A 13,570-nucleotide genomic window follows, 5' to 3' on the forward strand; every position below is an offset into this window, starting at 1 on the left:
ATGACACCTAGGTTGTATAACAATGAGTTTTGTTTGAGATAACTATGGGACATTCATTTTGAGCTGTTCAAAAGGCAAATTGGTGTTATAATGTTGAACATAAGAAGAGAAAGGGGTTTGTTGTTTCTACCTTTGAAATATCCCTCAAAAATTTCCCTTTCTCTCTTCCAACACTGTCACTAGACAAGTACAGATCCTTATCACATCATGTCTGGATTATTGCAATAGTTTGTTGGTTGCATTCCCCGCCTCAAGTCCCTCCTCACTCCAGGCTATCCTCTACTCAGCTGTCAGATTGATCTTCCTAAAGATTTAATTGTAAGTAATTGTCCATGGAATAAACTATGGTGGTGTCCTATTGCCTCTAGGATCAATTAGCAAATCTGGCTTTTAAAACCTTTATAACCTGACTCCTTTCTACCTTTCCAGTCTTCATACACCCTTACCTCTCCCTTACATATTTTGAGGTCCAGTGGCATTAGGCTTCTTGCTGCTCCTCACACATTATACCCCATTCCTTATCCCGGTGCATTTCCATCTCCTTTCCCTCATGTCTGGAACTCTCTCCTTTCTCTTCTTTGTCGTCTAATTTCTCTAGCTATCTTCAAGTATCAGCTAAAGTCCCACCTACTTTAAGACTTTCCAGGGGCAGCTAGGTGGCATAGCGGATAAAGCACCGGCCTTGGAGTCAGGAGTACCTGGGTTCAAATCCAATCTCAGACACTTAACAATTACCTAGCTGTGTAGCCTGGGCAAGCCACTTAACACCATTTGCCTTGCAAAAATCTAAAAAAACAAAAAAGACTCCCAGTTCTTAATTTTAGTGCCTTCTTTTATATATATATATATATATATATATATATATATATATATATATATATGCATTGTTTGCATATTGTCTCCCTTGTTGGACTGTGAGCTCCTTGAGAGCAAATTCTGTCTTCTTTTTCACTATATCTCCAGCAATTAGACTAGTACCTGGAACATCATAGACAATATATTCTAGTTTATTCTTTGCTTGGCTCACTGCATCTCTCATATATGTCCTTTTAGTTCTATTCATGCCACTACTATCCTCAAACAGGCTCTGATCATCACTCCCCCAGAGTCTCTCCCTTGGCTACCAAAGCAATTGATTTTTAATTTTAATTTTTTTAGGTTTTTGCAAGGCAAATGGGGTTAAGTGGCTTGCCCAAGGCTACACAGCTAGGTAATTAATTATTAAGTGTCTGAGGCTGGGTTTGAATTCAGATACTACTGACTCTAGGGCCGGTGCTCTATCCCACTCTGCCACCTAGCTGCCCCAAGCAATTTATTTTTAAAAGTAAAGGTCTTCCATGTACTTCCCTCACATGCCTACTCCATTCTATAAACTCTACTGATTCTCTGTTAGCCTCTGGGATCAAAGAAAACCCTCTGATAGGCATTTAAAACCATTCACAAATAGAGCTCTTCCTTTCTTCCCAGTTCACTCACACAACCTCTACAATAAATATTGTCTTATTTATTGTTCCTTTACACAGCACTCCATCAAGAGCACTCTATACATGCATAAAATACTCATAAATATGTTTTTTTAGAAATAGGAAAGTAGACACATGGGTTAGTAATTGTGTTTTCAATTGCTGTGTCCTCAACAGAAGAGGAGGATGTGATATTATCTGTGGTCTCCACTCTTTAGAAACTTCTCTGAGGAGCAGCTAGGTGGCACAGTGGATAGAGTACTGGCCCTGGCATCAGGGATTTGAGTTCAAATATGACCTCAGACACTTAATCCTTGTTTAGTTGTGTAACCTTGGGCAAGTCACTTAACCCCATTACCTTGCAAAAATAAAATAAAAATCTCCTATGAGATATCTTGAAAAGGAAATCCTAATTATTTAAAAAAAATTTTTTAATACAACATGGAATTCTTCTGTATGTATTTCAGGTATTGTCAATAATAACAATATCTAACATTTATATAACAGTTAAAGGTTGAGAATCTTGTCTCATACCCATCATAGCAATCATTTTGAGATAACTGCCCCTATTATCCTCAATTACAGATGAGGGAATTGAGGCAGACAGAAGATATGTGACTTGTTCAAAGTCACATAGCAGTAAGTGTCTAAGGTAGGACAATAACTATGTGATTAAGTTCAAATCACTTAAGCTCTATCTGCCTCAGTTTCTTCATCTATATAGAACAAATAATAGCATTTACCTTAGTAGGATTATTGTAAGGATCATGAGCAACATTTTTCTAACCATTAACTACTATATAATTTTAGTTTATAATTACCATCATATTTTTATCATTGTTATTGTTAGTATCTACTCTACCACCTAGTTTACTCATATAGGAAACTGAATATCTCAAAGTGAGCCACAAGAGTATACAACAGTGTTACATCCATAAAGTATTTTTAATTGAAACATGTACTATCATCTGAGTCTTTAGTGAATGGTAATCATTTTGCTGGTGGAGGCTCTTGCCTTAATCATTAAATGACTGATAAATGACCATGTTAAAGGTTGAGGTGCCTGTGGCCATTTCTTAAAATAAGACAAAAATAAAGTTTGCTGCATCAATTGAATCTTCCTTCAAATGAACACTAAGAACCCATTGTAGATTCTACATTGTTAGCTTAATTTCAGTATTATTTTATATAAGGGAATAGGAAATTTCAAAGGGAGGAGGAGAATGGGGGAAGCTGTTATTTGAGACAGTTAGAACACTCACAGCATTTATCAATTAAGTTCACTCTCTTATATGAGTATGGTTCATGTTACAATGTTAATACTGAAGATCATTTGATCATAAATCACAATAACAGATATAATAATAAAAGTTTGAAATATTGTGAGATCTACTAAAAGTGAGTGCATGCTGTTGAAAAAAATGGTGCCAAAAGATATTTTTGACACAGTTGTCTCAATTTTTACCTTGTTAAAAGCATAATATCTTCAAAGTGCAATGAAACAAAGCATAATAAAATGAGCTATGCCTGTATAGTATATCACAAATTGAGGAGATGGAAAACAAATATAATGACTCAAAAATGAGAATATATGACTTAAAAATGCTAAGAAATCTATTTCACTTGACAGCTCTTTCTAAGTCCATCTAAAAATATTTTGGGGAATGATCTAGTTTAGTTGGATCTGTTTTCTGAAGATTCATTTCCCATCTATCTCTTTTTACTGTTTTATGAGGTGATATTCTACATACTCTTTCATCATAGCTTTTAATAGTTTGAAAATGAGATTGTATTCTAAATAAAAGTTGACTTCAACTTTCAGATCACTATGCTTTATAAAGAGATGAAGTGTTTCCTTACTGAGATCGTTTCTGGATTCTTTTGGTCTCTTGAATATGGCTACTATTTTTATTTGTTAAAGTTCTCTAAGAACTACCAATAATTCATGACTCTTCATTTATTTCCCATTTGTCAGAGTCCGTTTGAAAAGATCAGGCTGGATTTGTAGTAATTTTACTGTCATCTTCTCTTCATTATTCTTCTTTCTGATTTTGAACTTTGTGCTAACCAGTTGATAATCTGACAATAAACTTGGGGTGTAAAATGTATTTTCAAACAAGATCAATATTATTTACTTTTTTATTGACTATGCAAATGCATTACAAAGGAAGGTTCCTACCAGAAGCAGGGAGAAGGTCACTTAATGGGTAGTGATAGACATTTTTTAAAAGAACATTAAAATATTTAAAAAATAAAACAACAGAAAAAGGCACAGAAGGGTCCAGCTCTCTCTAACGCACCACCCAACTGCTTCCATTTAACTAAAGGATCCTAAATTTCAAACTAGAGGTAACCTCAGAAAGCATTTAGTAAACCTCATTTTATAAATTAAGAAACTGAGGATTAGACATCCCCATCACAAAGGTAGTTTCAGGTCCTATGAATCCCAACAGTCCACTAAATGAAAAAAGGAACTTTAGTATAAAAGGTGCAGTCAGGTAATACTTCTTGATCTCTAGTGTTGGGGATAAGATTTGGGAGGGGCATTGAAGGTGGAGGGAAGAGATTCTGCCCCTATACTTTTCATAATTCTATACATAATATATCCAAGAAGTTTTAATTTGGTTGTGCATACTTTTGCATATTAGACAAAATGGAGACATGTATATATTAATTTTCATTGAATACTATTGACCTGAGGCTATTATCCTATTTTAATTGGAATCCTGTTTTTGGTTCTAGCTTAACCACCCAAAACTTTAATGAGGATGGTCATGTGTTCTTTTACCTGAAGCTGAAATTCACCTGAGAGTCAAGAATATTAATCAAATAGACATATGAAATGCAACATTTCACAGTAGTATGAAACATCTGATCAAATGAATGATTGAAGTTAACTTTTAGATGGGTCTATATGCTCCTAATTAACTAGTTAGCTTTTAACTTTTTATTATTTAAAAATATTAGCTCATATTTTTCTTAGTTGTGTAAAGTAGAAGAGAAAAAAATTAAGAGGTTTTAGCAATTAAATATTAGGAATTTTTCCCAAATTATGAAAATAAATACATACTTTAAGACTTGGATCTTCTTTTCCATCTTCCATGGTTGACACTTGACTGTGGCAATGACTTGCCTTTTTTCATCTAACTCTGCCTTCATTCTCTCCAATTCCTCTTCATCAATCTCATCATCTTCATCTCTTTCAGGGAAGAACACATAATGTTAACAGTCAGACAATTTCCAAATACAAAAAGACTGATATTTGTATTGCAACAAATACTCAATTCAATTTCTTTGACTTTGAAAACTGAAAAATAGTATTCTATTCATCAAAATCTATCATTTGTTTCTGTAGCTTTCATCTCAAATTTCAAGAAATGATTACATTTAAGTAGCTGTTTGTTTGTTTTAATAGTCTTTTGTTCTGAAACAGTTCTTTTCTTGATACTCTGTCATGGAATTAGACCTTTTCGGGGGGAATGGGATAGATAAAGTTTTTTTTTTTTAGGTTTTTTTTGCAAGGCAAACAGGGTTAAGTGGCTTGCCCAAGGCCACACAGCTAGGTAATTATTAAGTGTCTGAGACCGGATTTGAACCCAGGTACTCCTGACTCCAGGGCCGGTGCTTTCTCCACTGTGCCACATAGTTTCCTCTCACCTCACCATTCTTCCCTTTATCCATCCTGGTCAACTCTATCTTTTATTTTCTCTTCTGGTTATAATTGTCAACAACAGATAATGAGCTAAAAGTGGCAATGATATTTAATTATCCTCAAAATTCAAATGGTCCTATCTCAAGAAAGAAGAAAGTGATATGGAAAAGAGCAAAAATATTTAATGGGATAATGGTTTTAAAGGTATAAAGAGATCATTAGAATTCTCTTAGAGGGCAACAAAAATATGTATACCCTTTGATCCAACAATACCACTACTGGATCTATACCCTGAAGAGATGATGAAAAAGGGTAAAAACATCACTTTTACAAAAATATTCATAGTAGCCCTGTTTGTGGTTGAAAAGAATTGGAAATTAAGTAAATATCCTTCAATTGGGTAATGGTTTAGCAAACTGTGGTATATGTATGTCATGGAACACCATTGTTCTATTAGAAACCAGGAGGGATGGGAATTCAGGGAAGCCTGGAAGGATTTGCATGAACTGATGCTGAGTGAGATGAACAGAACCAAAAAAACACTGTATACCCTAATAGCAACATGGGGGTGATGATCAACCTTGATGGACTCCCTCATTCCATCAGTGCAACAATCAGGGACAATTTGGGGCTGTCTGTGATGGAGAATAAAATCTGTATCCAGAGAAACAACTGTGGAGTTGAACCAAGGACTATTACCTTAAATTTAGAAAAAAAAACCTGATATCTTATTGTCTCATCTTGCTATCTCTTATACTTTATGTTTCTTCCTTAAGGATATGATTTCCCTCTCATCACACTCAATTTGGATCAATGTATACCATGGAAACAATGTAAAGACTGACAAATTGCCTTCTGTGGGGGATGGGGTAGGGGGAATGAAGTAAGATTAGGGGGAAAACTGTAAAACTCAAAATATATAAAATCTTTAATAAAAAAAAGAATTCTCTTAGAGATCATTAAGTTCCTTTCTTTCATTTTACAGATGAGGATACTACAGCCTTAAAAAAGGTAAAGTGACTTATTCAAGATTATATAGGTAACCTTATGGTAGCAAATGGCAGAGGCAAGATTTGAATCTTGGTCCTCTGACTCCAAATTCACTGTTTTCCTGCTATAGTATGCTATTGCTTCTAAGGTTCAATTGATAACTCAAATGTATTTAATGAGGAGTGAAGCTTTCATATGTTGTATGCTTATATGTATGTAAACATGTGTATATGTGATTTTTATTTGAGTCAACATAGCTTATTTATTGAGCAGTTGTGGTTTACTTGAACAAGTCCTTTATCCTCTGTACTTGTATTTCTCTTCTTTAAAAAAGTTACAGGACATTAAGAAAATAAAATGTGAGAACGAGAATGGAGACTACAATTTTCTCTTCTGTGTGTGTGTGTCTTTCTGTCTGTCTCTTTACATATATATAATATATATATATACATACATATGTATGTATGTGTATCAAGGCCTTATCATTAATCTCCTCAAAAATAAAAATAAAATGATGAAGCAAAGGACTATTTTCATAGGGTCACTTGTCGGCCTTGGAACCAAAGGTTTTGGTTCTCTAACTGAACATCATGGGTGCCCAGGGCACCAACAAGGAAAATACAGAATGGCCACATGTGTCAGAAACCAATTAGCTCAAGATAGTTCACAGTTTCAAGATTAGAATGTGCCATATTCCTTTCATTAATGTTCTCAAATTAGTGTTCAAGAAGCTGAGCTTCCAGCAGTCTAAAAGTCACTGAAGCTCAGAATCCCAAGGATAAAAGTTCAAGTTGGGCTTTGTAGCAAATCCAGTATTGTTGCTCCAAGGAACAAGAAATGGCCTTCAGGGATGACTTTTGGAATCCAGGTCAGAAAAAGCTAAAATAAGGACTCATCCAGCTGTCATGTCACATCTTAGGTTACTAAGTTATAAATTATGCTAAATCTGAGGCTACTGTCTCCACAGACCAAGGTAGTATTGGGGAGTGTCTGCCCCCCAGTTCCCCCCACACACACACACAGTTCATTTACTTTTTCTGAGAGACAAACAAAGCCATCTTTTGCCTCATTTCCTACCAAATCTTAAGTCATTGTATGAGTATTGCCTCAGACAACTGAGACCTGGGAAATACCTTAGCTTAAAAAGGCCAAGGTCTCCCACAGCATCTGAGGTCATTTCCAGTCATCCTGACCTATGTCTTGCCATTGGACTCAGATGACCCTGGAGAAGAGAGCTAAACTGATGACTTTGACAATCCTGCCTCACATCACTTGCAAGTCAAGACATCACTCTCCTGATATCATTGGTCCTCCTTGAGAACAAAGGACAAACTACAACCAACAAGATGTATGTATATGTGTGTATTTGTATGTATGCATGTATGTATATAATTACTGTTAACCACAATTTTTAATGCTAAAAATGAAATAACAAAAGTTAGTTTTATAACTGAGATTTATTCTCTAAGTTCTTACCAATAACCCATGAGTGGATGGCATTCTTACAAATATCAACTCTGATGCAAACTTTTGGGGATATTTAATACAGAAAGGACAAAGAATCATAAAACTGAGTCAGGTAACCAATGAGATTTCACGTAGATGACATAGTTCTATGTTATGATCCTCTCATAACTTATAATATTTGTTAAAAATTCCTATTGATAAAAATCCCACTTAGGCTAGAGAGGGAATGTTTACAAATAGCTATTTCCTTTTTCCTCATCCAAGATGTCTCTCATCTTGTGGTTTGTTGATCTAGGTAATGGAATTTATTGGTACCATCACTGAGTTAACCAGGTAGTATTGACATTGGCCAAGTCAACATTTTAGAGGCAGGAGACAGGCCTTGATATAGCAGATTGACATATTTACACACTGAGACAACATTCAGATTTATAACTGTTAGAGGTTAAGAGACTAATTTTTATTAGAAATATAGAATTAAAGAGTATCATACTTAGTACATATACTACTAGTATGTGTGTGTGTATGCTTGATAATGCATCTTCTAAGATGATACTAAGAACTAAGACTAAGAACATAATTCATAGTAAATCTTTTGATTCTTTACCACTTTACAACATTTATATTTTGCTAATCAGTAAATTTGTGCTAAGTAAAAATTGGAGTTTAAAAAAGACATTTTTAGAAATATATCAAAGAAATAGCTATTGTTATTTGGATCAATCCAAAGTGTTTGGTCCAGGAAAAAACACTAGAGTGTGAAATTAGGGAACCAGATTGTAAATCTAGGTTGTACCATTTACTAATAATTTGATTCAGTAAATTACTAAACTTCAAGAATTTGAAGATCAATATATATTTTGGGGGGGAGTTATTCTACTTGTTCCCAAGAGGCAGAATTAAGAGTAAAGGAGTAGAATGTAAGTTTGTTAAGGGCAGGGGACCATTTCATTTTATGTTCTCAATGCCTAATTCATCCTAAAGTTAATTGATTGATTGAAGTTGAAGAGAGGAAAAATTTGTGCTCAATACAAGGAAATACTTTTTAATAAGTTATCCAGCAGTGAAATCCCATTTACCCATTCTTTGGAAGTCAACTCATTGTTGAAGATAAGATGTTATAGAAGTTTTCTTGGGTCAATGCATATTATAATGGGTGGTATCTTAGGTTCTTTCTTTCACTTAGAAGAATGAATAAATGAACAAATAAAAAAAGGATTCATTAACCATTTACTATGTGCAATTATTCTGACTTCAGGCTAACATTTTAGCTACCAACATTCTTACTGAAAATAAACCACTTTACTCTGATGATCACTATAACAACCTGTTTGTATTATGGATTCTTTCGTTATTACTACTTAACATATATTACAGCAAATATGGTGGATGCTACTGAAAAAGATGGTAACAATATCTAGACATTATCAACTTTTATTTCTTAATTTAAAAAATAACATTTCCCAGCTGTTTTTGAAAAAAAAGCTTTGCTAAAACAGTTAAAATTTTAAAAATAGTTTCCAAATTTATAGATCCAAACTATCTAATTTAAATTATGAGTCATTTTGAACCTAGATTTTTCTGAACCTAGATTGTAGCTACACTTCTAATATACATTAGATGTCTGTCCCAAGGCAACTCAGTCACAACATTCTGAGCTTCAGTTTCAGTATCTATTAAAAAAGAGAAAATGATAGCACTTATTCTAAATATAGTATAAAAATCAATTATGTAAAATTTATATAAAGTATTATGGAAACTTTAAAATGTTTCAGAAATGTGATCTATTATTACTATTACTATTGTATGGAGATATTTGTCTTAATCTTTCATATTTATAATGAAATTTTCTGCTTGTCTTTGTCTAAACAGTTGTTACTAGAGGAAAAGAATCCTTTTATGCTGAAATTCTCACAGCTCTGAACATTTATCATTACTCATTCTCCTAAAATTGAGTCAGGAAAAGCCTGTGATATTATGAGAAAAATTCCAAACTGTCGAAGAAGGCACTGTTCTTTAACTGTCTCCAGAGATTGGTCAGCTTTACAATCTTTGATGTTAGTTGATTTTAAATGTTTTCTTAGGGAAATTCCCATAGGTATTGTTTTAGTCTCTGAATGAGAAATCCTAGTTAACTAAAATCAAGGTGCCCCCATTTGCCTACTAATCTTCTTTAAAGCCTACATGTTTATTGTTGTTGGGTGTTTTTTCTATTTAAAAATGCAAGTCTTTAGTATTTAGGAGAGAAGATGGCTCTAAATTAGAGAACAGAGCTACCACTTATCACATTGAGTCTACTATTCTTATTAAGACATAAGCATTAATTATGGTGTTGCTGGATTTTGGGGTAACCAATTAAAGATAGAGATTAAGAGTCACTGAAGATGAAGGAATTCGCATGATTTCTGAGGTTTTAAAACTTCTCAGGATTTTATTATAAAATATAGGAAAGTATATAGGTTAAAAAATCTTTCTTCCTTTCTAATGGGTCAATAAGCACTTTAGGATAGGTGAATTACAAAAGGCTAGGTGGGGTTGCTTGGTAGACAGAGACAGAAACAAAGAAAGGGAGATAGAGGCAGGGATAAAGATAGTCAGGGAGAGCTGACTGGGCCAGAGAGAGTGGACTAGCCCAAGCAGAGGTTCAGTCTAGGTTTTATAGCCTTGCTCCTTAACTGGGCAGTGAGGGCAAAAGGGGAAATCCTTCTCCCCTTACCTGACCCAAACCAGGTAGAAGGTTGGAGACTGGGGCACCGGGAATGAGGAGACAAGATAAAAATTGTACATTAAGCAATGAAACAATAGGACTCAATTTATATCTCAAGAGCAAAGAGCCTTCCATACCCTTAACAAGATCCCCAGATTTAACAGCATTAAAAATTACAGAACTTGTTTCTTATAATTTTTTTACATTCATAGTTCTCTGTATCAATGGCAGCAGAGTATCACCCTTCCAGAGATATTCTCATTTGTTTAAGGAAAAGGGCTCATTTAGTCAGATTTGTTATTTTATAAAATAAGTTTAAGAAAGTCCTGTGGTTCCCAGAGCAATATTGATAGAATGAGAAATTCAAGAGGAAAACACAAGGATCTATGACTCTCCAGAATAGTCTAAGGCCCAAGAATAAACTGAGATTGGGAAAAGTAGTACCTGAGTAAGCTTTCTGGGGCAGGGGGAGAGTGTCATCCTGGGAGAAATTCAAATCCACAATCTCTGTGACTCTCTGTTTTTGTCTTTATTTCTGTCTGTTTCTCCACACACACACACCCTTCTCTAATTCTCTCTTTACTTGTCTCTTTCTCTGCGGGTCTCTGCCCACTCTCTTTTCCTAAAAAGACTGAGAAAACTAAGTATCATTTATTTTTACATGAAATTGTTTGTCCCATTGAGGTGCATTAAGCCAGAACCTAAGTCATTAAATACATTCTTATGCCTCCTATATTATTTGTATCTATAGTAATGAAATATGTATCAATAAAGTGTTTAGAATTCATTTTACCCATTTAAAAGGAGCAAGATAAATAAAATATATTTTAATTATAAAAAAGAACTGAACCTGTGATGTCATTTGGAATATGAAACTCCTGAATGAGGAAACTCTCTTTAGCAATTTAGGTCAGTTCCTTTTCTGTCACTTTTAGACTTAGAAAAAGTCCTTGCTTCTTTAAAGGGCTTTATACTTACCTGGTCTTCTACATTTAAAATCAAGATTTAGCCCCTCTCCAAGAAATGTTTCCCCTATGAATCACATCACTATTTTTCTCATCACAGTTTTGATAAATTGTGGCATAAGAAATTTAATGGGAATATTGAGGGAATTTTGTTAAAGTCACAGACAACATGTGAAGGCCAGCAGAAAAAACAGAGCCTATGACCAAATGCTTAACCCAAAATTTACAATGCAAAACTGTAAACACCCCATAATAGAAAATGAAAGATTGGACTTCTTCTCTGATATGAAAGGAAGTCCAAAAAAATTTTACACTAATTTTCTAGACAGAGGCACCTGTTCCCCCATGAACTAGAAGGAATAACTGTACTATCATTACCTTATCTCCTTGGCAATTCTAAACAGCAGGAATGTAGACCTTCATTTATATAGAGTCTATGCATATTTCTGTCTTTCTCAAGTCTCTTTATTTTGTACATTTCTTTTCTTTTTTTTTTTTTTAGGTTTTTAACAAGGCAATGGCTCACTCAAGGCCACACAGTTAGGTAATTATTAAGTGTCTGAGGCCACATTTGAACTCAGGTACTCCTGACTCCAGGGCTGGGGCTTTATCCACCTAGCTGCCCCTGTACATTTCTTAAAGGCAGAGATTAGAATCAAGTTATTACATACATATGTATATTGTATATGAACATGTATTTATTAAGCATTCACTTCTAAAACCCATGATACCAAAAATTATACTGGGAGTTGAGGATAAAAAAATAAAATGAAAAAGGTTCTACCCTCAGGGAGAATAAACTCTACTAAAATAAGACAACATGTATGTATAAGTATACACAGAATAAATACAAGATGATTTTGTCAGGGAGAACTGAAATATTAGTCACCTAGAACTGAAATATTAAGTACTAAAACATTTTGTCAGGGAGGTGACCACTTTTCTGGGCCTTGAGGCAGAGATAACAAAAGAGGTTACTCCAAGCATTCAGGTCTAGTATAGTCCTATGCACACAGTAGGTGTTTAATAAATGTTGGAATATTTCAATAAAGACCACAAAGAAGAGTAAAACTTTCAAATAAATATCTCTGCTCTATGTCTTCCCTGGGTACAGGGTCTACTGTCCTTTTATGAACTTTATAAACTGAATATAGCTGGGCATAGTGGCACATGCCTATAACTTCTGCTACTGGGAGAGACTGAGTCTGGCCAGTCACTTGACCCTTAAAACACTTTATTGATGCATATTTCATTGATATAGATACAAATAATATAGGAGGCATAAGAATGTATTTAATGGCTTGGGTTCTGGCTTAATGTACCTCAGCGGGACAAACACTTTCATGTAAAAATAAATGATACTTAGTTTTCTCAGAACTTAGAAGTTCCAAGCTGCATTAGGGATAAAGCCAATTCAGTAATTTCACTAAGTTTGACACAAATATAGTGGACCTCTAGGAGCAGAGGACCACCAGACTACCTAAAGAGAGTAAAACTGGCCCAGGTCAGAAAATATGGACAGGTTAAAGTTAAAGTTAAAAGTATAGGTAAAAGTTAATGGTTAAAATAAGAAATGTAATCTAATGATGGTGGCTATTGCACTTCCAACCTGGACAAGATAAGGAGGCGTAGTCTTAAAAAAAATCAAACCAAACCAAACCAAACCAAAACAAGACAAAACCATACAAAAAGCTGAGCACTGTGCATGCAGTGGTAAAGAAGCTAACAATGATATATACAAAGGAATGAATGAATGAATAATTTGCAAGTAACTCCATAGATTAGTAGCTATGAGGGAACTGGATCTGAAGAGCCAATGGACAGAAATATTGCATTTTTAATTTTAATCCCACTTCAAACTGGTGCTAGATACCTTTAAAATAGATTTCATTGATCTTAACAATCATGGGTTTCTCCTTTCCCTACCTTGGTGATATAACATATACTAAAATGTCCATTATTTCAAGCTTCAGCTATTGATCTTTTACACCTAAGTATGGCAAATCCTTATGACATTCTTCACATAATAAAATTTAATGTTAACTTCCAAACAATCTACAGACAAAATTAACTTACGCTCCTCTTTTCATCTTCCTCCTCCTCTCTTTTTCCCTTGCTTTTCGGGTTTCTGCATCCTCAGGTTCGGGTGGTGGATCATCCTCACTGATAACATCCCTGTTCCTTTTCCTCTGTGGTCTCATGCTCTTTCTTCGTGGCAATTTTTCTTCCTTCTCCTCTTCACCTAGATAGAATATTTTATGATTCAGTGAGAAAAATTTAAAATAGACTTCCACAAATATTCCTTGGGTCAATTTTCTTATGAGCT

The 13,570-nt window shown here is 34.4% G+C and overlaps 1 protein-coding gene across 1 annotated transcript in view; it reads right to left on the reverse strand.

Moving 5' to 3' along the window:
- TMC1 (transmembrane channel like 1) overlaps nt 1-13,460 on the reverse strand; it is a 146,330-nt gene extending 132,870 nt beyond the window's left edge. The window contains exons 1-2 of the mRNA XM_074203763.1: nt 13,321-13,460; nt 4,534-4,662 (exon numbers count right to left, since the gene is read on the reverse strand). Coding sequence (XP_074059864.1) covers nt 4,534-4,662; nt 13,321-13,445 — 254 coding nt within the window. The 5' untranslated portion in view covers nt 13,446-13,460. The remainder of the gene's footprint in view (nt 1-4,533; nt 4,663-13,320) is intronic.
- Between the last annotated feature and the right edge of the window lie 110 nt (nt 13,461-13,570).

This window comes from Macrotis lagotis, chromosome X, assembly GCF_037893015.1.
Source record: "Macrotis lagotis isolate mMagLag1 chromosome X, bilby.v1.9.chrom.fasta, whole genome shotgun sequence".
Lineage (NCBI taxonomy): Eukaryota > Metazoa > Chordata > Mammalia > Peramelemorphia > Peramelidae > Macrotis > Macrotis lagotis.